Source organism: Heterodontus francisci, chromosome 14 (genome assembly GCF_036365525.1).
Source record: "Heterodontus francisci isolate sHetFra1 chromosome 14, sHetFra1.hap1, whole genome shotgun sequence".
Taxonomy (NCBI): domain Eukaryota; kingdom Metazoa; phylum Chordata; class Chondrichthyes; order Heterodontiformes; family Heterodontidae; genus Heterodontus; species Heterodontus francisci.
In genome coordinates, this window is record NC_090384.1 from 104,146,622 (window position 1) to 104,173,082 (window position 26,461).

Genomic DNA, 26,461 nt, shown 5'->3' on the forward strand with positions numbered 1-26,461 from the left:
CATCCTCTGGAAGAGTCCCCCTCCAACAGCTGTGTCCACAAATAATTTTAATAATTCCATACATCTTCAGAAAGTGCCTCTTGCATCTTTAATTGCCCTCGCCTTCTACATGCCTACAGAAATAGCGCCCAACTCTCCTGGTGGGGTTGCCAGCAAGACATCGCTGCAGGCCCTCCCATTGGGCCAGCTGGGTGCCTGTGCTCCCGGAGGTGGCCTCTTAATTGGCCACTTCTGGTAAGATCTCGCAGGCAGGTGGCCAGGCATCACCAGAAGGGTCATGACCTGTTTTTGTCCCGAACTCAGGATATCGTCAAAGGTGGTGAGATTTCTGCCCCTGTGTCCTCCTCACAGCTTACTTTCCCACTTAGCTTTGTATTGTTAACAAACTTAGATACATTCCTCTCGGTCTAGTCATCTAAGTCACTAATATAAATTGTAAATAGCTGAGGCCCCAGCATTGACTCTTGCAGCACTTCACTAGTAACAGCCAGCTAACCTGAAAATTGCCCCATTATTCATACCCTTTATTTTCTGTTTTTTAACCAGTTGTCCATCCATGCTACTATATTACCCCAATCCCATGAGCCTGTTATCTTGTGCAACAACCCTTTGTGCGGCACCTTATCAAATACCTTTTGAAAATCCTATATTCTACGTCTACTGGTTGCCATTTATTTACTCTGCTCATTACATCCTCAAAAAAATCTCTAGTAGATTTGTCAAATGCGATTTCCCTTTCATAAAATCATGTTGACTCTGCCTAATCATATTATGATTTTCTAAGTGCCCTGTTACCACTTCCTTAATAATGGGTTCCAGCATTCCCTGACAGCTGATGTCAGACGAACTGATCTGTAGTTCCCTGTTTTCTTGCTCCCTTCTTTCGTGAACAGCAGGATTACTCTTTTAACCATAACCAAGGCTGAACTTCCAGTGCAGTACTGAGGGAGTGCTGCACTGTCAGACTTGCCACCTTTCCGATGAGACGTTAAACTGATGGGCCATCTTCCCCCTGAGGTGAACATAAAAGATCCCACTGCACTATTTTAAAGAAGAGCGGGGGATTTCTCCCGTGTCCTTGCCAATATTTACCTGTCAATCAACACCTGTGTTTCTGACAAAGCACTGCACTGCAAAAGTGCTTCATTGGCTGTATAGAGCTGAGTTTGTGAAGGGTGTTATGCAAATTGAAAGCCTCTGTACCAATTTTAACACCACCACACGCCTCCCACCCTGCTCCCCACCCCGCTCCCCACCCCCCCCCCCCCCCCCACCCCCAACTCTTTAAAAATATTGGCCTTCAAATTGCCACCAAACTTTGAAAATGACCAGTTAACCCCTCTGGTCAGTTGATAGATTAATGTGGCCAGGTTACTGGGACCTTGGATTAATATCTCACCCTAAAGACGATACTTCTGACAGTGCTGCACTCCTCAGCGATATGCTGGAAGTGTTGGCCTTGAAACCCTTCAACAAAGTAAACAGAGGAGATTGTTAGAGAAGGTTATGGGGAATGGTAGCAGACTGGATTTAGAAGTTGGTTGGAAGGGATGAAACTGAGTAGCAGTTGCGGGCAATTTTTTGTGGCAGTAGTTGTGACCCACAAGGATCTGTTCTGGGGACACTCCTGGTCACTCTGTATATCAGTGACTTGGATGTAGCTCTAGAGGGACTGGTGTGGAAATTAGCAAGTTAAACCAGAATAGGAGACATATTACTTTGTGAAGAGTAAACACTGAATTGGATTGATGGGTTGAATAGCCTGTTTCTGCTGTAACTTATATGTGTAAGAGCTGAGGTGGGCATTCTGCTTCCAGGTCTTCCCTTAGTTACACAGGTTAAAGACATGCACAACCTTTTCCCGGTAATTGACTTTATCCTTTTATTTTCCCATCTCCACCCTCTCCCCCTCTCCAAAAGCCATGCTGGATCAGTGCCTTCTCCACAACAGCGTAACTAAGATCAGGAACTCCATAAAGACTGAACCTGCAACTTTTCACTGATTCTGTGTTTCGACACACTGGCGAGTACTTGGCTTACTTTTTAACCAGTTTAAACTACTTGCTATTTAAGTAATCAGCCTGTGGAGCTGAGGTCAGTGCTACAGTTCAGTTTCTCACGGGTATTTCAATGTGGCTGCAGACTGTCAGTTTTGAGAACTTTTAATTTTTTTTTTAGTCGATCTGATTTACGTCACTGACTGGATACCCAAGTGACGCATTCCCCTGGCTGGTGATGTGGATTTCTCAAAGATCTTTTACTGTATTGTTTATTAAATCATTTTCATATTTTCTTCTGTTTGGGTACAGCTTCCAGTGAAAATTCAGAGGTTTTACTGACCTTAATACCTGTTCTGTTTTCAGCTAGCATGCACTTAAGAGGAAAGTAGTTAAGAGGCATGAAACAAGATGAGGTTGTAAATCCGTTGAATTAACTGGCCATCCCTGGAGCGTTTGCATTTAATATTGAAAAGCATTGTGGATATGTGCATTTAAAAAAAAGTCTGAACATGGATTATTAGTTAGAAAATCAGTATAATTATTTAAAATTAGAATACATTGATATTCTAGCCAAATAACTTAATAAGTGGCCCCAGGTTCAGAAGTTCTTCCTTGCAAAATAGGGCAGATTGTCTGTGTTTCTCAGTAATTAACAGCCTGCTGACAGAATACTAGGAACACGTGGCTTTGAAATATGCAAACCCTGAAAAGAGATTTTAAGTTGTTAAAATACAGAACTAGTGGCATAGTTGTTAACATCTTGACAGATTTTTCACCATCACTCTCTTCACCCCGCCCCCCCCGGCCCGCTCCCCCCATCCTCCACCCCAACCAGTGAACAAAACTGAAAATAATGGGGAAGGTGAGGAAAAGCCATGTGAAATTCTGTTTTTGGTTACTGAAATTTTTTTAAAAAAAGAAGCAAATTGAGTGCACCGTGTTACGAAAATGCTTCAATTTGTCTTAATTTTTTAAGGACTTGTGTTAAAACTGAAAAAATTCTATGGATGTGGTTTTTTTTGCCAAGTTCACCGACAGGACAAGATGTTTGAAAGCCACCTGTGCTGGAGGCTACCTGCGATTTGGGCTCAGAATTCAACAGAACCCTTGTGACTTGAGGGAAAAATGGTTACAGAGAAGCTACACGTCAAGGTTTATGGAGGTCAGGAGGTCGACTCTCTGGGGTTTGGATATTGTTTTCAGTTAGTTGTGGTGTGAACGATTTGAAGACAGTTGGTGTTTTCCTGCCAATGAGAAAAGAAATCAGCCAGCTCACCACCACCTCAATCTTTTTGAAGAAATCTTGCCAAGATTCAGGGTGGAAGAGCAAAAATTTCCTTGTGCCGTATAGCTCCTGAGGAACTGAAAAAAAAAAATCCTGCGCTTCAAGTGTGAGCTGGCGGAAAAATCTTGATGCCACATTTCTCCGAGAAAGCCTACTCGAGTAATTCTTGACACCGCCAGAACGGACTGTTTCTGAAACGACCCTCGTGACCCGTCTCCATATACCTGGACGCTAGACCAAAAAAAAAGGGACAGCTGACTTCCTTCCATATCTTGTTTCTTTTTTCGTCAAGAATTAGCAAGTATTTGGCCAAATTAGTTTTTTTTTGGTCTCTTTTTTTTTTCTGATGGATCTCTGCAGAGTGAATTGCTGTACTTTTGTTTCCAGTGTGAGTGTAATTGGGGAATTTTAAAAAAAGGGAACTTCCATATTTCAATCTGCTTGCTCATGGTTTGCTTCGTTACTGGTTAAGTCCTGTTTTAGAATCTGATAATTTTGTTGCTTATTAAAGAAACCTGGTTGGTTTATTTTATTCTGAGATTTTTTTTAAAGTGTACGATTGGCTGAAACAATAACCGGGTAAAGATTCAAATATATGTTGTGACTTGTGGAGAAGTGGAACTAGAAAAGACAGTGCACTCCTCTTGCCTCACTCATAATAATTGAGATTGCGCAAAGTGAACCATAGGTGAATCACTCAGATTTGTGGTTACTGAGAGCCGGTCTAATCCTCCTGACAAAACCATGTTCTCTCACCAGTTATGTTTCAAGGTCAGGATGTTACAAACCTGCCTCTTAAACAAGACAGAATTAGCCTGAAGAGCTCAAACTTGATCTCCTGGACTTGTTTTGATCACCTAGACGCAGGGAGTGCTGGGGGAAGGCAGGGCGATGTCTGTCAGAGGGGAATTTCCCAGATTTTTCTCCCAAATTGGCCTGCATTTTTATCTGGTTTTTTGCCTCTTCCAGCAGATCACGTTTTGGGTGGGGTGGCGAGTGTGTATAATTGTGATTCCCCCAAATATCTCAATTGTTTGGGACAGGCTGGATGGGCTGGAGGATCTTGCCTTTCTATCATTGGTACGCATACGCTGAAGAAAGCGGACTATAGCATGGGTTTGAAACCCCCAGCGGCTGGAAACTTCACCGTTCAGTTCTTCTGTGCGATGGGAAATCGAGTAGCTGATCTGGCTCTGTGTATACTTCATCTTAGGTGTATATCATAGATCCCAGAGTCATTATGGCACAGAAGGAGGCCATTCGGTCCATCAAGTCCATGCAGAACATTCCAGTCAGTCACATTCCTCCCGCTCTATCCGCAGAGAGCCCTGCAAGATTATTTGACTCAAATGCCATACAATTTCTTTTTGAAATCATTCACTGTCTCCACTTATATCACCCTCGCAGGCTGCAAGTTCCAGGTCATTACCACTCACTGCGTAAAAAAAAGTTCTCTCTCACATTATCTGCCCTCCCCTCTGCCGCCAAAATCACCTGCCCTGTACCTCTTGCCAAAAAAAGCTTAAAATTTATGTCCCCTAGTCGTTGTATCATCAGCTAATGGAACAGCTTTTCTTTGTCTACCTTTTGTACACCTCTATCAAATCTCCCCTCAACCTCCTTTTCTCTAAGGAGAACAACTTCAGCTTCTCCAAGCTAACCTTGCAGCTAAAATTCCCCATCCCTGGAACCATTCTGGTAAGTCCCTGCACCCTCCTAAGGACCTTCACATCCTTCCTAAAGTGGGGTAACCAGAACTTGACACAGTACTCTAGTTGTGGTCGAACCAGAGCTTTATAACGGTTCAGCATAACTTCCCTGCTTTTGTACTCAATACCTCTAATAATGAAGCCCCAAGATCCCATATGCTTTACTAACTACACTCTCAATATGTCCTGCCAGCTTCAAAGATCGATACACATGAAATGTAAATGCAGCCATGTAGTATTTTCATCCCCCTTGAGATTTGTAGCTAGGACTCTCCATTGCTATTGTGGAACTAGTTGTGAAGTGGTGTCTGAATGATCTCTCCTTTCTGATTTACGCACATCAGAAGCTGAATTTTTACCACCTTTTTGCATAGTGCGCTGTTAGTGTCAAGTACCTTTTTGATGACTGGACTTCTTTCCTCCAGTGTTCTTGCACGGTAACAGCATCCTTTGCACAAGCAGTTAACATTTGGGTGTTCCCATGAGTCGGACTTGCCTCCGTGTTTTGGGCTTCACTTTTGTTCAGCACTGATGGGGAGTGCTGCAGTATTGGAGATAGGAGCCATTTTTTTGTATTATGACTGAATGGCTAGAACATTAAGTCAACGACCATACGTAGTGTGGATTAATCTTCAAGGCCAAACCCAGGTGGATTGGCAGGATCTCTTCACTGAAATACCTAGGTGCTCACCCATAGATTACCAATAATTCCACAGCTTGCTATTCTTGAATATGAGCACATCACCTCTGGCTTGTTAGTGTAGTATTTACTACACTTCAGTACTGTGTAATTTGGATGTAATGTAATCTCCAAATATACCTTAAATCCAATTTTTAAAAGTAACTGTTATGTTAATTCTTTAGAAGGAAGTTATTGCACTTCCATTTGCCTGAATCTTTTTCTTATAAGCATAGAATGGCAGAAATTACAACATTGCAATATATAATTTGGCCCATTGCTTGTGTGTGCTAACTCTTCAGCTTGAGTGATCTACTTTAAGTTTCCTTTCCACATAACCTCTTATATTCCTTTTCAAACACCGAATCAGTTCACTTCTCAATAATATAGTCTCATTATTACAATTAGTCAATTGTTCTCTTTTAGTAAATTGGCTTGTTGGAGTCGCGATGTTTCTTGAAAAATGGATTTTTAAACTGAGATGAACAGATCTGAGGGTCTCCGATGTCATCAGATTCTTCCACCCAACCCTGGGTTTCTTTTATTTTTTAGATTTTGTTGGCTTTACTAGCCTATTCTTCCATTGCTGTGTTCCTAAGTCACAGCAAAGATAGTAATGACAGTTTTCCTTTGAATAATCAGTGTCTCTTCTGGAAGTTAGAGCAGTGCTACAGCAAGGTGATCAGGTGGAGTGGGGGCTGTTTTTTTTTACCAGTAGTAATGGGGTGCCTTTCACGGAAAAATATGGGAGCCACTGTCCTAACGTGTTTGAATGCAGCAAATACTGGAATGTTTTGAGAATTCCTGCACATCTATTTAAAAATGTCAGTAATTTTCCTAAATGGTACAGTAAAAGATTTGTTTCCATTACTTCAGCTACCGACAGGCTCCATTATCTGGAATTTCCAAAACTTACCAAAGCTTTCCCAGCCGTGTTTTCCTGAGTGCACTCTCGACATATTACAGGTGTATTGGTGCACCGACCCTGAAGAATTATGGGAGAATTAAAAATTAGTTTTCCCAATACCAGGCTCTGGGTACCCTCTGGCAATAACTACGGGACGGAAGGTCCGATCCCTGTGGCTGCACCTCTGCTTGGCCAAGTGACGACAGGAAAGGCGGAAACCACTTTCCGTCTCTTGAATCTGCGAGGCCGAGGCCAACCTTCTTCATGCGTCTGATGGTGGTAGCGGGGCTCAAGGGGAATCCAATGGTACCAGAACCAACCCAGTTGGACACAGAGAAGCCGGTTGGGAGACTTCTCAACCTTTAGAGTTGGACCATCAAAAACTGAGAGGATTAAGGTTGCCATCTGTGGATGGAAATGATACCTTGCCTCGGTGACTGGTTCTCCATTCACTATCATGGGATTATTGGTTCCGGCAGTCAGACGCGGTTTGCTCTGGAGTTCAGCATACAACTGTTGATTAACCGGAATGTTTGGTTTTCTGGCACTTCTTAGGTCTGGCACATGTTGGATAACAAAACTTTTACTGTACAAGAAGCGATATATAATTGTTGGCAGAAGGGTTAGAAATCCTACTATCTGGATCACAGTTTTTTTCTTTTCTTGTTTTTGTTTCCCATCTCACTTGTTTTTAATTCTCTTTTCCACTTTCTCTTTACTCTTGAATCAAGGTGTCAACCATGGCTCAGTGGGTAGCATTCTCAGCTCTTAGTCACAAGGTTATGGATTCAAGTCCCACTCTAGATACTTGAGCACATAATTTCCCAGTACACTATAGAGGGAGTGCTGCACTGTTGGATAAGATGTTAAACCGAGGCCCCAACTGTCCCCTCAGATGGATTCCATGGCAGTAATCAAAGAAGAGCCAGGGAGTTCTCCCTGTGTCCTTTACCAATATTTATTCCTTGAGTACATTGCTCAGAGCAGCTAATGTGGTCATTTATTTGTTTGTGGGATCTTGCTGTGCACACATTCACTTCCCCATTTCCTGTATTATGAGATTGCGAAAGGCACTTGAAAAAAAATGTTTGTTCCCTAATAATACAGACAGACTTCTGTGTAAGTCAGGCAAGGACTGCTTCGGAGGTTGATGTCCACTGAACGTATAGAGTCATAGAGTTTTACAGCACAGAAACAGGTCCTTCAGCCCAGTGCGCCTGGGCCAACCATCAAGCACCCTTCCAAACTAATCCCATTTTCCCGCACTTGGCCCGTAGCCTTGTATGCTATGGTGTTTCAAGTGCTCATCTAAATACTTCTTAAATGTTATGAGTGCTCCTGCCTCTACCACCCCTTCAGGTAGTGTGTTCCAGATTCCAACCACCCTCTGGGTGAAATTTTTTTTCCTCAACTCCGCTCTAAACCTCCTGCCCCTTACCTTAAATCTAAGCTCTCTGAGCCCTCCGCTAAGGGAAAAAATTTCTTCCTATCTATCTCATCAGTGCCCCTCATAATTTTGTATACCTCAATCAGGTCCCTCCTCAACCTTCTCTGCTCCAAGGAAAACAACCCCAGCCTATCTAGTCTCTCTTCATAACTGAAATGCTGCAGCCCAGGCAACATCCTGGTGAATCTCCTCTACACCCTCTCCAGTGCAATCACATCCTTCCTATAGTGTGGCGACCAGAGCTCCAGCTGTGGCCTAACCAGCATTCTATACAGCTCCATCATAACCTCCCTGCTCTTATGTTCTATGCCTTGGCTAATAAAGTCAGGTATCCCATTTTCCTTTCTAACCACCTTATCTACCTGTGCTAGATCAACTGCTTTACCCTCATCTGCACATCTAGTCACCATCTTGAAAAATTAAATCAAATTTGATAAGACACGATCTCCCCTTGACAAAGCCATGCTGACTATCCCTGATTAATCCCTGACTCTCCAAGTGGAGATTAATCCTGTCTCAGAATTTTTTCCAATAATTTCCCTTCCACTGATAGACTTACTGGCTTGTAATTACCTGGTTTATCCCTGCTATCCTTCTTGAATAATGGTACCACATTCACTGTCCTCCAGTCCTCTGGTACATCTCCTGTGGTCAGAGAGGATTTGAAAATTTGTGTCAGAGCCCCTGCTATCTCCTCCCTTGCCTCGCATAGCAGCCTGCCAGTGATTTTTCATGCCCCCTCATCACTTTCCTAATTACTTTTTTAAGTACTCCCCTACACTTCCTATACTCCTCTAGGGCATCTGCTGTTTTCAGTGCTCTGAATCTGCCATAAGCCTCCTTTTTTTCCCCTTATCCAATCCTCTGTATCCCTTGACATCCAGGGTTCCCTTGACCTGTTGGTCCACCTCTTCACCTTTACGGGAACATGTTGGACCTGAACCCTCACAGTTTCCTTTCTGAATGACTCCCACTGGTCTGATGTAGACTTTCCTATAAGAAGTTGCTCCCAATCCACTTTGGCCAGATCCTGTTTTATCATATTGAAATCTGCCTTCCCCCAATTCAGTACGCTTATTTCCGGTCCCTCTATGTTCTTTTCCTTAACTACCTTAAATCTTGCAAAGTTATGGTCACTATCCCCGAAATGCTCCCCTACTGCCACTTCTACCACTTGTCCGGCTTCATTCCCTAGGATTAAGTCCAGTACCGCTCCTCCTCTTATATACCTGCTGGCTCAAAAAGCTCTCCTGAGTACACTTGAAGAATTCTGCCCTCTTTAAACTTTTTGCAATAATACTATCTCCTGTAATATAGGGAAAGTTGAAATCCCCTACCATTATTACCCTATTATTTTTGCACCTGTCTGAGATTTGCCTACATATCTGCTCCTCTATCTCTCCCTGACTGTTTGGTGGCCTGGAGTACACTCCCAGCCAAGTGATTGCCCCCTTTTTGTTTTTAAGTTCTGCCCATATGGCCTCATTACAGGAACCGTCTAAGATATCATCCCACCTTACTGCAGTAATTGACTCCTTAATCAACAGTGCAGTGCCACCTCCTCTTTTACCCCCTCCCGTATCACGTCTGAAGATTCTATACCCTGGGATATTGAGCTGCCAGTCCTGCCCTTCCCTCAACCATGTCTCAGTGATAGCAATAATATCATATTCCCATGTGTTAATCGACGCCCTCAATTCATCTGCCTTACTAGTAAGACTCCTTGCATGAAACTTGCATTATTTGCTTGAGCCTTAACAGGTCTACATTTACTCTGCCCTCCAGATTGACTTAGCTTCTCATTTATGTTTGATTGTACATTACCCTGTTTGTGCTCATGTGCTACTACTGTGCTTCCACTCTGTATCCCATCCCCCTGCTAAATTAGTTTTAAACCCCCCCCCCCAACAGCATTGGCAAACCTCCCAGCACAGATGCTGGTCCCGTTCCGGTTCAGGTGCAACCCGTCCAACTTTACAGATCCCACCTTTGCCAGAAACAGTAATCCAGGAAACTAAAGCCCTCCCTCCTGCACCATCTCCTCAACCATGCATTCATCCGCTTTAACCTCCTATTCATATACTCACTAGCCTGTGACACTGGAAGAAACCCAGAGATTACAACCTTTGAGGTCCTACCTTGTGCTCAGTGTCATCTTCAATGTGATGTTTCTTCAATTCTGGACAGTGAGTAACAGTGAATTGTATGCTTTGGGTCTGTACAACTTCACTTCACAATTGCAATGCAATTTGTTATGACTAAGTGAGAAAGCAGTTTAGGGGTCCCTTTTAGCCTTCACCTGGTCTAACTGTAACAGGGTTTAATTTTAAACACCCCGTGTTTTAGCTCCCCCTTGGTGAATCCTTGTTCACCGCTTTCATATTATAAGGCAAAGAAATGAGCACAAACAGGCCACCTTAGGTTTAAAGAAGAAAAGTGAAATTTATTAAAACTTAAACTCTAATTCGGTTAATGCCTACGGATACACGCCGCACCCCACGCTAGCATGCATACGTGATACGCACATGCAAATAGAGACAGAAAAGAGCAGAAGGGCGGCGCAGTGGTTAGCACCGCAGCCTCACAGCTCCAGCGACCCGGGTTCAATTCTGGGTACTGCCTGTGTGGAGTTTGCAAGTTCTTCCTGTGTCTGCGTGGGTTTCCTCCGGGTGCTCCGGTTTCCTCCCACATGCCAAAGACTTGCAGGTTGATAGGTTAATTGGCCATTATAAATTGCCCCTAGTATAGGTAGGTGGTAGGGAAATATAGGGACAGGTGGGGATGTGGTAGGAATATGGGATTAGTGTAGGATTAGTATAAATGGGTGGTTGATGGTCGGCACAGACTCGGTGGGCCGAAGGGCCTGTTTCAGTGCTGTATCTCTAAACTAAACTAAACTAAAAAATAAAGTAGAGAGGTTTGAGGTAGTCTCTGAAGAGGGGTTTTTGTTACTGTGCTTCAAGCTCGCTGTAGTCATTGCTTGTCGGTAATTCTTGCTTTTCGTTGGGGCCCAGTATTCTTCTTAAACTGTGTTCACTATAGGAGACTTTTCTCTCTTGGGGTCCATATGTCTTCAATGGTTTTGGAAACTGATGAGAGCAGACAGGAGAGGCTGCAGTGAGCCAGCCTGGAGAGGTCTTGTCAGTCCAGGAGCAAACAGCTTTCTGCCTTCAAACACTTTCTCCATTTTAAAAGTCCCCTAGTTGGCCAGCAGGTGGTCACGTGACTGGCTGGTTTGACCAAGTCTCTTCTGTGTATTGGGAGCATCTTAGCAGTCAACCTGGAATGCTAGCTTCTCCACCTTCAATGTCTGGTCTTCAAGTGTTCATTGTGGATTAAATTGGAGCAGGGAGTGGTCCCTTTGTCCTTTCCAAGTACTGTCTTGTTACTATGAAAATGTCTTTCCAGTCAAGGGTCTGGTGTTTTTTTTTTTGAAAAGCAAGTTCTTTCTTTACTCCAGTTCATGTAGCAAAATTAATGTGCCTCATTCTTGGCAGGTGGGGGCCTGCATGACAAATTTAATAAATGTATTGGGCTCTAAAGACCTGATTTTCTGCTGGTTTGGTGTCAAGCTAGTACACGGCTCCAGTGTGATATGTTATGTCCTTTTTTGGCCTCCTTGTCTCGAGAGACAAAGGGTAAGCGCCTAGCGGTGGTCAGTGGTTTGTGGAGCAGCACCTGTAGTGGCTATAAAGGCCAATTCTAGAGTGACAGACTCTTCCACAGGTGCTGCAGGTGAAGTTGGTTGTCGGGGCAGTTGCACAGTTGGCTCTCTCCTTACACTTCTGTCTCTTTTCCTGCCAACTGCTCAGTCTCTTCGACTTGTCTCTCTTCAGCCCCGCCTTTATAGCTGTCCGCCAGCTCTGGTGATCGCTGGCAACTGGCTCCCACGACTTGTGGTCAATGTCACAGGATTTCATGTCGCGTTTGCAAACGTCTTTTGAGTGGAGACATGGATGGCTGGTGGGTCTGATACCAGTGATGAGCTCGCTGAACAATGTGTCCTTGGGGATCCTGCCATCTTCCATTGGCTCACATGGCCAAGCCATCTCAAGTGCCGCTGGCTCAGTAGGGCCTATATGCTGGGGATGTTGGCTGCCTCGAGGACCATTGCAATGTAGGTCATTGCTAATTTAATGCCTTAATAAGACATTCTTTGAAGCTAAGCTGATCCCAGGAGAGGTTGCGATTGATAGATCATAACTGCTTTGCTTTAGAATTTGCACAGATAGCACTTGCAGGTAGAAGCCAGCATAAGTAGGATAATGGATAATATCAAGTTTGAAACGAGAACAAAGACACTTGAAAGTTGCTTTAAAGCAAACCTCGCCTCTGGTTGTTTTCTCTTGAGTGAGGAAATGGACAAATTCAATCAAAATGCATCCACCATAACATTCATGAGACAAAATGGCATTTAATTAGTTGCTGCGTTTGAAGCACTTGCCTAATATTTCATCCTTGGGGCTTTTAGAGTCATTGTCATTTATGACACAGAAGAAGGCCATTCGGCCCATCAAGGTCATGCCAGGTCTCCACGGGCTAGTCAGTCAGTTGAGTCAGTCCCACTCCCCGACTCAATCCCTGTAGCCCTACACATCTGTTTCTTTCAGGTGGGCATTCAACTTACTTATGAAGTCATTTTCTCCACTTTTACCACCTTTGTGGGCAGAGTTATCACTCGCTGTGTAGAAAATGTGCTTCCTCATATTCCCCCTGCACCTTTTGCCCAAAACTTTCAATCTGTGACCCCGAGTCTGAGTTATATTTGTTAATGGGAACAGCTTTTCCTTGTCCAACTTATCTAAGCCTGTCATAAATTGCCCTTCAAACTCCTTTGTTCTAAGGAGACCAAACCCCAGCTTTTCCAACCTAACCTTGTAACTAAAATCCTCCATTCCTGGAACCAATCTGGTACATCTCCTCTGAACCTTCTCAAGGATCCTCACATCCTTCCTAAAGTGTGGTGACCAGAATATGACAGTACTCCAGTTTGGGCCTAATCAGAGTATTATAAAGTTTCAGCATAACCTCCCTGCTTTTGTACTCAATGCCTCTATTTATGAAGCCCAAGATCCCATATGCTTTACTAACCACTATCTCAATATGTCTTGCCATCTTCAAAGATTTATGCACATGCACCCCCAGGTCCCTCTGTTCCTGCACACTCTTTAGAACTGTGCCATTATGTATATATTGCCTCTCCCTATTTCTTTCGCCAAAATGCATCACCTCACACTAGTCAGTATTAAATTTCATCTGCCACCTCTCTGTCCATTATGCTAGTCTATCTGTGTCCTGTTGGAGGTGCAGCAAACAGTGAGGATGATACAAACCACCTGCAAGTTTGGTGTTGCCAGCAAATTTTGAGTTTCTACTCTGCATTCCAAGATCCAAGTCATTTATATGTAGCGAGAAAAGCAGTGATCCCAGCACTGACTCTCGGGGGCCACCATGTCTACCATCCTCCAGTCTGAAAGTCTGACTAAGACTTGCTGTTTTCTGCCCTTAAGCCAATTTTCTTTATCCAATTGAACACTGACCCTCCTATTCCAAGAACCTCAACTTTCTTAACCAGCCTTTTGTGTGGTACCTTATCAAATGCTTTCTTAAAATCCATATAAACACCATCCACCGCATTCTCTTCATCAACCTTGTCTGTTACTTCATCAAAAAATTCAATTAGATTAGTTAAGCATGATCTGCCCTTTACAAATCCAAATTTAGACCAAGTATATTTTTCTGTGGTACGTTTGAAAAATGTTTTCTGACGAAAGTGGAACTTTGTACAAATGTTAAGCCTAAAAGAAGCAAAACTTTACTGAGGGTGATTAGAGTTCAGTGTAAATATATTGAAATAGCAGTGATTTATCTGCTGCAAGTATAGAATCATAGAATGTTATGACACAGGAGATCATTTAGGCCATCATGCCTCAGCAGGTTTGCAAAGAGACATCTATTTTGTCCCAGTTCCTCTGCCATTGTTAAGTTTGACTTTTTCAATTATTTATACGTTACCTTTTTTTTTTAAGAAACCCTGCTGGATTCTGCTTCAAATAGTGTTTCCGATGGGGACATTCCATGTCCTAACAAGTCTGTCATAAAAATAAAAAAAGACAAAATGGATAAAACAAAGGAATTCCTTGGTTCTTTTGGTGATACTTTTAAATTTATGTCCTCTATCAATTCAGCAACCAGTGGAAATGGTTTATTTTTCTCCAATTTACATCATCAGAACCCTTTATAATTTTTAACACTTCTGTGTTTGATCTCTTAACTGTATGTTGGAAAATTGATTAATTACAGGGTAATTTCATGCTCTGAATATAGAAACAAGTGTTTTGCAGTGGTTCTTTATAGTGTATATAGAATAATTACAGTCTCTTTGGATTTGTTTCAGAAATTTGGCTTCCATTTTCACTTGTACATGTTTTCATAGAATCATAAAATGATACAGCACAGAAGGAGGCTATTGGGCCCATCATGCCTATACCAACCCTTTGAAAGAACTATCCATTTAATTCCGCTCTCCTGCTCTTTCCCCATAGCCCTGTATATTTTTCCCCTTCAAGCATTTATCCAATTTCCTTTTGATTGTTAGGGTGGTGGAAGCAATTCAGTACTTTAAAGCAGCACATACCAGATCATCATAACTCAGAACTTTTTTCATTAAAAAAACATCTCATGTCACCTCTTCTTTTGCTGATCACCATAAATCTATGTGCTCTGGTTATCGACCCTTCTGCCATTGGATATAGCTTGTCCTTATTCACTGTATCAAAACATTTGGTCTGGGTTTTAATCTCTTTCTGCCTCTCCCAGGAGATCACATGGTTTCAGGTCTGGTGGAGTATATCTGTTGTAATCCACAAGGTATTGCAATTGTGTGGGACAGGCTGGGTGGTCCAGAGGGTCTTTACCTGTATTTCATTGCTCATATGTTCCTTTGTATGTTTTTGAACACCTCTTTACCAATACCAATACTGACTTAGAATTTATTCTAAATATCTCTTCTGTTTTAATTTATAAGTGTAAAATTGAATCTGTTCTTGGTAGAGAATTATCTGTAATTTTGAAAGTTATCGTAAAAATTTAGTGCACAGATGAAAAATTCTTACTAGTGCACGCTTGTGCCAAGTTTTAAAGGAAGTAGTAATGGAATAAACACCAGCATTTTTTTTTTTTGTTTTTGGGTTTCATGACTGGTTTGCTTAATTTTGCAGCATTCCTTCACGAACACTAAAGCTTGGGACAGCCCGCATTAACAAGATGAGTCTCCATGCAGCCACTGGGTACGAGCGGTCACGCGATCGGCGCAGATCAAGTGATCGCTCTCGCGACTCGTCGCATGAAAGGACAGAAGGACAGCTCACTCCGTGCATTAGGAATGTAACTTCGCCGACTAGGCAGCATCACGGTGGTGAGTTGGAATTTTTTTAAATCTTGCCCCCTTTTTTTTTCTGGCATTGTGGAAGCTCCTCACCATAGTTATCCATTACTTTGAAAACATGCAGCAATGCAAAACCAGCTTGAGAAGTCACTTTGCTACTTTTTGAAGGCCAAGGGACATTTTTATGGTTTTTGAGGATTCTTCTAACTTAGCCCGCTGATAATTGGCAGTCTCGTTCGAGGGGCTCCAGGCTTGGCTGACAGGATAGGATGAAGTGTTGTATTGAGTGACTCATCTGAAGTTGGAGGAGGGGAAAGATGCATTGTTTTATAGTTTTCAAGAAAAGTTATCAATTGCGCATCCTGAGAGTGCTGGATTTTGGCACTGGGTGCCAATTGTTGTGTATTGACAGCATTGACGATTATCACCTTCATGGACATCAAAAGCCATCACTTAAAAAGCAAAAATGTTAATGCTCCTTGGGGAAATTTGTAGGAAAACGACAGCCTGCTGACTGGCAATTACTACTTCGAGTGTAAACTATGCTCTACTGTTTAATGTTTTATTCAAGTTTCTTCCTGCTTTACTCAAGAACCATGTAGTCTGCTGTGCTGATGTGTGAGTTGGAACTCAATGTTCCATACCGTGAGTTTCTTGCTTTGGTTGGGGTTTTCGTAGAATGATAGAGCACAGGAGGAGGTCATTTGGCCCATCATACCAGCACTGGCTCTTTGAAAGAGTTTTCTAATTAGTTCCACTCCCCTGCTCTTTCCCCATTGCCCTATAAACAACTTCCCCTTCAAGTTTTTACCTAGTTCCATTTTGAAAATTGCTATTGGATCTGCTTCCACCACCCTTTCAGATTTGTCTTAAATCTGTGTCCCAAACTTTGGCAGAGCCAAGGCTGGCTGCTTATCCTCTTAAAGGTCAAAGGCTAAGATGCTTCCATCATTGCAAGTCTTGTCAACTGCTTCAACTTGAATTACCAGGGACCTGGGATCAAGATTGATGCTCACCAACTTGTCGATTGGGTGGGGAAATAAAGGAGCGAGGAAGGAGGATTATAGAGTGTAATTTTAGATTTAGAGATACAGCACTGAAACAGGCCCTTCGGCCCACCGAGTCTGTACCGACCATTTATACTAATCCTAACACTAATCCTAACACCATATTCCTACCACATCCTCACCTGTTCCTATATTCCCCTATCACCTACCTATACTAGGGGCAATTTATAATGGCCAATTTACCTATCAACCTGCAAGTCTTTTGGCTGTGGGAGGAAACCGGAGCACCCGGAGGAAACCCACGCAGACACGGAGAACTTGCAAACTCCACACAGGCAGTACCCAGAATTGAACCAGGGTCGCTGGAGCTGAGAGGCTGCGGTGCTAACCACTGCGCCGCCCAATGGAGGCAAGTGTCGAGTATAGTTAACTTCCTGGATTGTAGGATTCTTAGTGGCTTGGAGATAATAAAACACGTATGATTGGTATTCACAAAGCTGGTGCTGGAACTAAAATATCAAGTGAATAATTCAAATAATGGTAAGTAAATTCAAATGTTTTATGCAAACACATAATTAAAGATGGAAACCCTAAACTCGGAATCTTACACTAATATTTGTAATTTGTCTATATGTTATAATGCCGGTAGGTATTTTAGAATTGTTGGCAGATGTTTGTTTAGGTAGTAATTACAGGAGCAAAACTTCATAAAGTATGTATGACCTTAAGAAGTGCATCTTTAAAGAAATTTCTGGCAAGGCCAAACCACAAATGTTGTCATGAAAGGTTAAGACCAGCTTCATGTAGTTAATCAAAATCATTGCAAATTAGACTGCTTCATACATTAAAAAAAAGATGGCGCTTTGGCAGACAGCAGCTACGGTTGTGGATTCAAGTTCAGCTCCAGTGTTTGAGCAAGTGAGCTGGGATTAACCTGTCTGAGGTACGGAGGGTGTGCAAAATTGCTGGAGGTGCCATCCTCGGGATGAGATGTTAAACTGGGGTATTTGCCTGTCCATGCCGCTGGTTTGGGTGGATATAATGAATCAATGATGAAGATACAAACTTTTGGTGTCCTGGGCAACATTCATCCCTCAACCAACACCAGCTCAGATCAGATTAATTGGGCATTTATTTCATTTGCTCCTGGGGCTGTAACATGCAGAAATGAGCTATTGAGTTCACTTACAGAACAATGACTGCACCTCACAGGTTAATTCATTCCCTGTGAAGCACTTGAGGAGATCCTGACATCCTTATCTCTGTAACCTCTTCCAGCCCTACGATTCTTTGAGATATCAGTGTTCCTCCAATTCTGGCACCTTGTGCATCCCCATTGGTGGTAGTGCTTTTAGCTGCTTTAGCCCAGTAGTTCCCTTTCTAAACCCCTCCACCTCTGTAGTTCTCTCTTTTAGGATGCTCTTAAGACGTACCTCTATGGTCATTTGTCCTGATATCTCCTCCTGTGCTCAATGTCAATTGTTTATTGGGAATGCTCTTGTGAAGCATCTTGGCATGTTGTACTACATTAAAGGTGCTATATAAGTGCAAGTTGTTATAATAGAATGAAATGGCCACTGATCTTTAAGTACAACATTTCTAATGTCTTTTCCCAGTGAAATTATCTTGATGTACTATGGAGTAGGGATGAGCTGTGCCAGGTTTGTTGCATTGGTCGATGTTAACAATGCAGTTATATGGGTAAATCTCTTCATTTCACCAAAACTGACTTGGACTTGGCTGACTAGATGGAGAATTAGTTCCACAGTCAATATTTCCAGACAACCTAAACAAAGCTGCCGTCCTCTCTCTCAAGGGAATTGGGTGAATTGCACGCAATATGAGGTAGGGAGAAAGTGTTTGCAAATACAAGTTCTTACTTTGCTGTAATGTTTTTGCCTGTAGACAGAGAAAAGGATCACACCTCCACGTCACGGCCCAGCAGTCCTCGTCTTCAGAAGATTTCCTCAAATGGCTCCAGCAGTGTCGGCAACATCAGCCGAAATTGTAGTCAGTCCAGTGCTGATGGAACGTGCAAGTCAGCAGGAGAGATGGTTTTCGTGTATGAAAACGTAAAGGAAGGAACTCGAAGCGTCCGTACTTCAGAACGAGTTACGTTGATTGTGGACAACACGAGATTTGTTGTGGATCCTTCCATTTTCACTGCACAACCCAACACAATGCTGGGCAGGTGAGCTTTGTCCATGAACGTTCCCTGCAGGGCCTATTATTGGGTTGCCGCAAGACACCGAAGGTTCAGGTTCATGCACTTCTTTAGAGTGATGTGGCGCAAACCATGGTAATCCAGCTCTCAAAGCCCCGGCAACCCCATCCTATTTTCACCTTGTGTTTAATAGAATCGTAGACACATAGAGCACTGAAGGAGACCAATCATCCCATCGTGCCTGTGCTGGCTCTTTGATCAACTTTTCTAATTAGTCCCACTCCATTCTTTCCACTGGCCTGCAACTTTCTCCCCTTCAAGTATATATCCCATTTTTAAAGTTACTACTGATACTGCTTCCACCACTCTTTCAAGCAGTGCATTTTAGAACATCATAATTTACTATGTAAATAATTCTCCTCTTCTCACCTCTGGCTCTCCTGTATAGCATCTTTCTTCTTTGTTGGTTTGTTCCATTTAATTTTGTATCATTCCTGGGTAAATCCTAGATCAGAATACTAAGATCTGTTAGGAACACTGACCTATCATCTAGGATCAATCTGGACAGCAAAAGCAACCCCCAGCTTATTATTCTCCACTATCAATCACCTCCTTAAATATCACTCCTCTGTCCTCTCTACCTTCACCCCTAAAAGCAAGTGCGAGCAGCTAGTGGATTTGTTTGCTACCAAGATAGGGACCATTGGCTAACAAGGGAAGTTAAAGATAGTATTAGATTAAAGAGAGAGGTTATAATGCTGCCAAAAAGAGTAGTATTGGGAGGATTTTAGAATTCAGCAAAGGAAGGCCAAAAAATTGTTCGAGAATATGAGAGAAAACTAGTAAGACACATGATGACATTAGAGTCATAGAATTACGTACGACTCAGGAGGCCTCCATTTGGCCCTACGGGTCAAAGCTATCTATGTTAAAAGGGATTAGTGAAAATAAAGGTGGGTCCTTCAGAGGCAATGACATGAGAAATTGTCATGGGGAATAAGGAAAATGCAGAGACATTAAACTTTGGTAACTTTATGTCTGTCTATGTGGTAAAGACAAAAATGACATTCTGGAAATAATGGTGAACCAAAGGTCAAGTGAAAATGAGGAACATGGGGATATTATTAATTCAGAAATAGCACTGACGAAACTAATGGGACTTTAGGTCGACAGATCCCCTGGATCTGATGGGTCTACGTCCTAGGGTTTTAAAAGAGGTAGCAAGACAGTGGATGCATTGATTTTGATTTTATAGAATTCCTGAGATTCTAGAACAATCCCTATAGATTGGACCAATAACCCTGCTATTCAAGAAAGTAAGGAGAGAGAAAACAGGGAACTATAGGCCAGTGAACCTGTGTTAGGAAAAATACTGGAATCCATTCAAGATGTGGTAACAAAGCACTTAGAGAATCATAATTTGATTATGCAAAGTCATCATGCATTTATGAAAGGGAAATAGTGTTTGACAAATCTATTAGAGTCTTTTGAAGTTGTAACAAGCATGGTAGATAAGGAGGAACCAGTGGATGTAGTGTATTTGGATTTTCAAGAAGCTTTCGATAAGGTGCCACACAAGAGGTTATCTCACAAGCTTAGGGCTCATGGATTTGGATAATATATTAGCATGGATAGAGGATTAGTTAATGAACAGAATAGGAATAAATGGGTAATTTTCAGGTTGGTGGGCTGTAACTAGTGGTGTACCACAAAGATCAGTGCTTGGATCTCAGCTATTTCTAATCTATATCAATGACTTAAATGAGGGAACCAAGTGTAAAGTATCCAGGTTTGCTGACAACACACAGGTAGGTGAGCAAGTATTCTGTGAGGTGGACGTAAGGAGATTGCAAAAGGCTATAGACCAGTTAGTTGAGTGGGCAAGAACATGGCAGATGGATTATAATGTGGGGATGTGTGAAGTTATCCACTATGGAAGGAAAAATAGAAAAGCAGAATAATTTTTAAACCATGAAGAAGTCTTATATACAGGGCCTTGGTGACACCACATCTGGAACACTGTGTACACTTTAGGTTTCCTTACCTAAGGAAGGATATACTTGCCTTGGAGCGAGTGCAATGGAGGTTCGCTAGACTGAATCCTGGGATGAGGGGATTATCCTATGAGGAGAGATTGAGTAGACTAGGCTTATATATCCTAGAATTTTCAGGAAGGAGCCGTGATCTCGTAAAACCATTTAAAATTCTGGTGCTGGGAGAATGCTTTTCCTGACCAGGAAGTCTAGAATTAGGAAACGCCGTCTAAGGATGAGGAATTGGCCATTTAGGACTGAGAAGGAGAAATTTCTTGGAATTCTCTACCCCAGAGAGCTGCAAATGCTCAGTCGTTAAGTATATTCAAGAAGATAGTGCGGGAAGATGGAGTTGAGGCAGAAAATCGGTTATGATTGTAATGAATGACAGAGCTGTCCCAAAGGGCCAAATGGCCGCCTTCTCCTATTTCATATATTCTTACCTTTGTTATCTGTTCAGCTGCCCCAGCTACATATCCCTCCTTCCCCTCACCTACTAGATAAACCTCCCATCACTCTAGCCCTGAACCCTTGTCCCTCTCTAGTTTGTGTCTGAGCTCCTCTCATCCATGAGATCCCCTTCTGCTCCATTGACGCCAGTCCCACTAAACTGCTGGCCATCCAATTTCACTTCTCCGCTCCCCCACCCCCACCCTGCCGGCTGACTTTGTAACTGGTTCACTTTCCTCAGACACCGCCCCTTGCTGTTTAAAATTGCAATCATCATCCCACTCCTGAAATAAACAGCCCTTTTACCTTGTAAATTACTTACCCATTTCCAGCTTCCTTTTTTTTTCTGAAGATGTTGCGTATACTGTCACCTCTCAGATCTGTTGCTGACCAAAGTTAGGAATGACATTCTCGGACTATGTTGCATTAACTCTCCTGGACACTCTGCTGCCTTTGTTATGGTTGACCATACCACCCTCCTCCAACATGATTCGTGCTTTTGACTTTGTTCTGTGTTAAAGATATATAAATGCAAGATGTTGATGTGACTACTCTAGCTTGGTTATTTAGATTAGAGATACAGCACTGAAACAGGCCCTTCGGCCCACCGAGTCTGTGCCGAACATCAACCACCCATTTATACTAATCCTACACTAATCCCATATTCCTACCAAACATCCCCACCTGTCCCTATATTTCCCTAGCACCTACCTACACTAGTGACAATTTATAATGGCCAATTTACCTATCAACCTGCAAGTCTTTTTGGCTTGTGGGAGGAAACCGGAGCACCCGGAGAAAACCCACGCAGACACAGGGAGAACTTGCAAACTCCACACAGGCAGTACCTGGAATCGAACCAGGGTCCCTGGAGCTGTGAGGCTGCGGTGCTAACCACTGCGCCACTGTGCCGCCCTTATCTATCCTATCATAACCAGAACATTTGCACCAATGGCTTTTCTTCCTACCCCTACACGACCATTTCGAGAGTTTCTCCCAAAGATCCATCTTTGCACTACCAACTGGTGACATCATCCACGTACATGGCGTCAGCTTCTACGCATACACAGATGCCCAGCACTGCCATTCTGCCAACTCTTTTGACCCCCTCCACTGCCTCTATTGTCAAGCTGCTTGGGAACAACCATTGTTGGATGAACCACAGTCTCCTCCATGTATACAGCTGGAAAACAGAAACTGTGGTCTTTGGTCCCTGCCACAAACTTGATTCCCTCACTACTCACTCCATTCCTCTCCCCAGACCACTGTTGCAGGTTGAATGTGACTGTGTTCATCTTCAGCGTCCTATTTGACCCCGAGATAAGCTTCTAGTATCCTCCATCACAATTACGACCCACTTCCACTTGTGTATCATTGCCTGCTCCCACCCTTAGTTAGATGCTTCTGCCATATACTATTTTCTCCTCCAGAATCAACTATTCCAATGCTCCCCTGGCCAGCTTTACATCGTTCAGTCTCTGTAAACTTCAGCTGCAAAACCCTGGTTCCTGTATGGTAGCCTTCAAGTACCACTCACCCATTACCTCTGTCCTCTATGACTTGCATTGGCTCTTGGTCCTCCAACACCTCAAATTTTGTTACTTATTGTGTTCAAATCCCTCAAGGCCTCACTCTTAGCTCTATAACCTCCATCAATGCTACATCCGTCCCAGACTCACTTCTTCTTACTCTGGCCTTGTTCCCCACATCCACTATTAATGGCCATATCTTCAGTTGCCTAATTCCTACTTTCTGGAATTCCCTTCTTAAACCACTGCATCTCCTCTTTCTTTAAGATTAATCTTAAAACCCTTGAATGCTTTGCGATGTTAAAGGTGCAATGTACCTTATGTGCATTTAAAAAATAAAGTTGTTTCCTTACGAAAATTGAAAATAACATTTTTACAATAGAACTGCAATAAAGGTGTTAGGTTGAATGACCTTCAAGCAGCTTTGAATATCCAATGTAAAAGTAATCCTTTTTCTTTTAAACAGCACAACTGTAATATGTAGAATTTGATGAGAAGCATTGAATACTTTTAGAGGGGTATTTGAAATCAGCATCTAACTTTTCATTAAAAGAAACCCTGCGCTTCCCTTATGTTTTACCTTCTCTGCTCCTACTCTCTTTCAAACCCAGGAGCTGCTCAATGTTGAGAGGGTAGAGTGCCCTTCAGATTCAATTCCACTGCTTAATTAGTTCCCTGGGTGCTCGCATTGAACGTGTGATCGCAGCTTCAGAGTTGACATTATTTGGGCATTGCAGCTTAAAAACCTTGCTTTTCCCTTCAAGCTGAGTGAGGTGGCCAGTACAAATTTATGAACATGTCGCTAACCACACTGTTACGTGTTCCAATAGGATGTTTGGGTCAGGTAGAGAGCACAATTTCACACGCCCAAATGAAAAGGGAGAGTACGAGGTGGCAGAAGGAATCAGCTCTACTGTATTTCGAGCAATTTTGGTAAGTCTATAATTTTGAAACTAATTCTCAGGAAAACATTGTGTCAGGGAGCAAGCTGGTCTGCTGCTATCTTAGTGAGTAGGGGATAATTTGAAGATAATGAATTTGAGCTATTATTACTTGAATACGTGCTTTAAAGTACACAGAAGAAATAGCTGATTTCTTGCACCAGTTGCAGCATTTCAAAATATGAATGACTAAAATCTGAGCTGCTAGGTGACTGGCAAGCAGTTTATTCATATGAATTAGGGGTGATTCATTTTAAGAGCAAATTTAAACTAGGTTGCAGTCAGCAGAAGAACGATACCCTGATTAAAAATCGACTCAAAGGGTTGACTTCTGAACCACCTATTAGCAGCCTTAGAGCATCTTTGCATAATTTTCTTTTTGGTCTGTGTTCAAGAGGCTCTTAATAAGTCAGAGGGGTTTGTGCCACAGGGTTGAGTTTATAACATTGAATAATGCAGCTCCTGCTGTTCAATTAGCATATTGGATGGAGATAGTCATACCGTTACTGGGGAATTAGCCATTGACTTGTTGTCGCTTCTTGTATAGAACTTATTCATATTTTTCAATGTCAAAAGGTACTGGAGAGGGCAGAGACTATTTCTGTTTCCAAGAGGGATGCAGACAAAAATAAGTATAATTGTTACCTCAGATGAGGTTTCTCATTTCATGTTTTTTTGTGTTGCAAGTTTTTTTTCTAATTGGAAATCGTGTTTGACAGTTAATTCCCTGATTGGGATGCTGACTATTTCTATTGCTTTCTGATAAGTCTTTTAAACTAGCTGCTGCTATACAGCGAGCATTTTTTCTGACTTTGAGAGTTCCCTTCCTTCCTTCTATATTCACAGCACTTAAAAGATATGGCAGCGGCTATCAATAGAAAGTAGATTTTCTAATTTTTCTTACTCACTTCGGGATGCGAGTGTTGCTGGAAAGGCCAGCATTTTTTGCCTATTCCCTAATTGCCCTTGAGAACGTAGTGGTGAGCCACCTTCTTGAACTGCTGCAGTCCGTGAGGTGAAAGTGCTGTTAGGTCGGGAGCTCCAGGATTTTGTCCCAGCGATGACAGGAACGGCAATCATTTCCAAGTCATAAAATAAGAAATAGCAGGAGTCGGCCATAAGACCCAAAGAACTTGCTCCACCATGAAATAAGATCATGGCTGATCTTCAATCTCAACTCACTTTCCCTCACAATCCCCATAATCTCTTGATTCCATTAGAATCCAAGAATCTATCAATCTCAACCTTGAATATATTCAATGAATGAGCATCCACAGCTGTCTGCAGTAAAGAATTCTAAAGATTCACAACCCTTTGAGTGAAGAAATTTTTCCTTATCTCAGTCTTAAATGGCCGATCTGTTATCCTGATAGTGTGCTTCCTAGTTCTAGACTCCAGACAGGGGAATCAGCCTCTCCACATCTGTCCTGTCACGCCATCTCAAAGTCTTATATATTTCAATGAGATCGCCTCTCATTCTTCAAAAGTATAGAGAGTATAGGCCCATTCTACTCAATCTCACCATAGGAAAACCGTCTCATACGAACATACAAAGGGAACATAGGAATTGGGAGCAGGAGTAGGCCACTCAGCCCCTTGAGCCTGCTCCACCATTCCACAAGATCATGGCTGATCTGATTGGAACCTCAAATCCACATTCCCGCCTACCTCCAACCAATAACCTTTCACCCGCTTGCTTATCAAGAATCTATCTACCTCTGCCTTAAAAATATTCAAAGACTCTGCTTCCACTGCCTTTTGAGGAAGAGAGTTCCAAAGACTAAGGACCCTCTGAGAGGAAATAAATTCTTATCTCTGTCTTAAATGGGTGACCTCTTATTTTTAAACAGTGACCCCCCTAGTTCTAGATTCTCTCACAAGGGGAAACATCCTTTCCACATCCACCCTGTCAAGACTCCTCAGGATCTTATATGTTTGTCAAGTCGCCTCCTACTCTTCTAAACCCCAGTGGATACAAGCCTAGCCTGTCCAACCTTTCCTCCATATGACAACCCACCCATTTCAGGTATTAGTCTAGCAAACCTTCTCTGTACTGCCTCCAATGCATTTACATCTTTCCTTAAATAAGGAGACCAATACTGTAGACAATACTCCAGATGTGGTCTCACCAATGCCATGTATACTGAAGCATAACCTCCCTGCTTTTGTATTCAATTCCCCTCGCATCCCAGAAATAAATCCAGTGAACCATTATTGCATCCCATCTAAGGTAAATATATCCTTCCATAGGTACGGAGACTAAAGCTGTCAAGTACTCTAGGTGTGTTCTCGCCAAAGCACAGTTACAGAAAGACTTCCTTACCCTTGCAATAAAGCCCAATATATATTTGTCTTTCTAATTGCTTGCTGTACCTGCATGTTAACTTTGTGTTTCATGCACAAGGACACCCAAATCCTTCTGAACATAAACAATTAATAGTTTCTCGCTAGTTAAAAAACTAAATCTGTTTTTCTGTTCTTCCTACCAAAATAAAAAAATGTCATTTTACTCCATCCCTCACCTTCTTGCCCACTCACTTAACCTATCTATATCTCTTTACAGACTCCTTGTGTTCTCCTCACAACTTCAGCAAACCTGGATACATTATACTCGATCCCTTCACCTAAGTCATTAAGGTAGATTGTAAATGGGAAGGTCTCAGCACTTATCCTTACGGCACCCTACAGGCCTGCCAATCTGAAAATAAACCATTTATTCACATTCTCTATTTTCTGTCCTTTAACCAATCCTCTTTCCATGCAAAGATATTAGCCCAACCTTTGAGCCCTTGTGCAACAAACATTTGATTGGCACCTCATTGCCTTTTGAAAATCCCAATATACTTCATCCACTGATTCCCACTTATCTACCCTGCGTCTTATATCCTCAAGAATCTGTCCCAGATTTGTCAAATACAATTTA

The 26,461-nt window shown here is 42.4% G+C and overlaps 1 protein-coding gene across 3 annotated transcripts in view; it reads left to right on the forward strand.

Moving 5' to 3' along the window:
• Positions 1-26,461, forward strand: part of btbd10b (BTB (POZ) domain containing 10b) — a 120,790-nt gene that overhangs the window by 42,419 nt on the left and 51,910 nt on the right. For all 3 annotated transcript variants that reach the window (XM_068046668.1, XM_068046666.1, XM_068046669.1), the window contains 3 exons: positions 15,248-15,444; positions 18,327-18,612; positions 23,428-23,530. In XM_068046668.1, the coding sequence (XP_067902769.1) occupies positions 15,248-15,444; positions 18,327-18,612; positions 23,428-23,530 (586 nt within the window). The remainder of the gene's footprint in view (positions 1-15,247; positions 15,445-18,326; positions 18,613-23,427; positions 23,531-26,461) is intronic.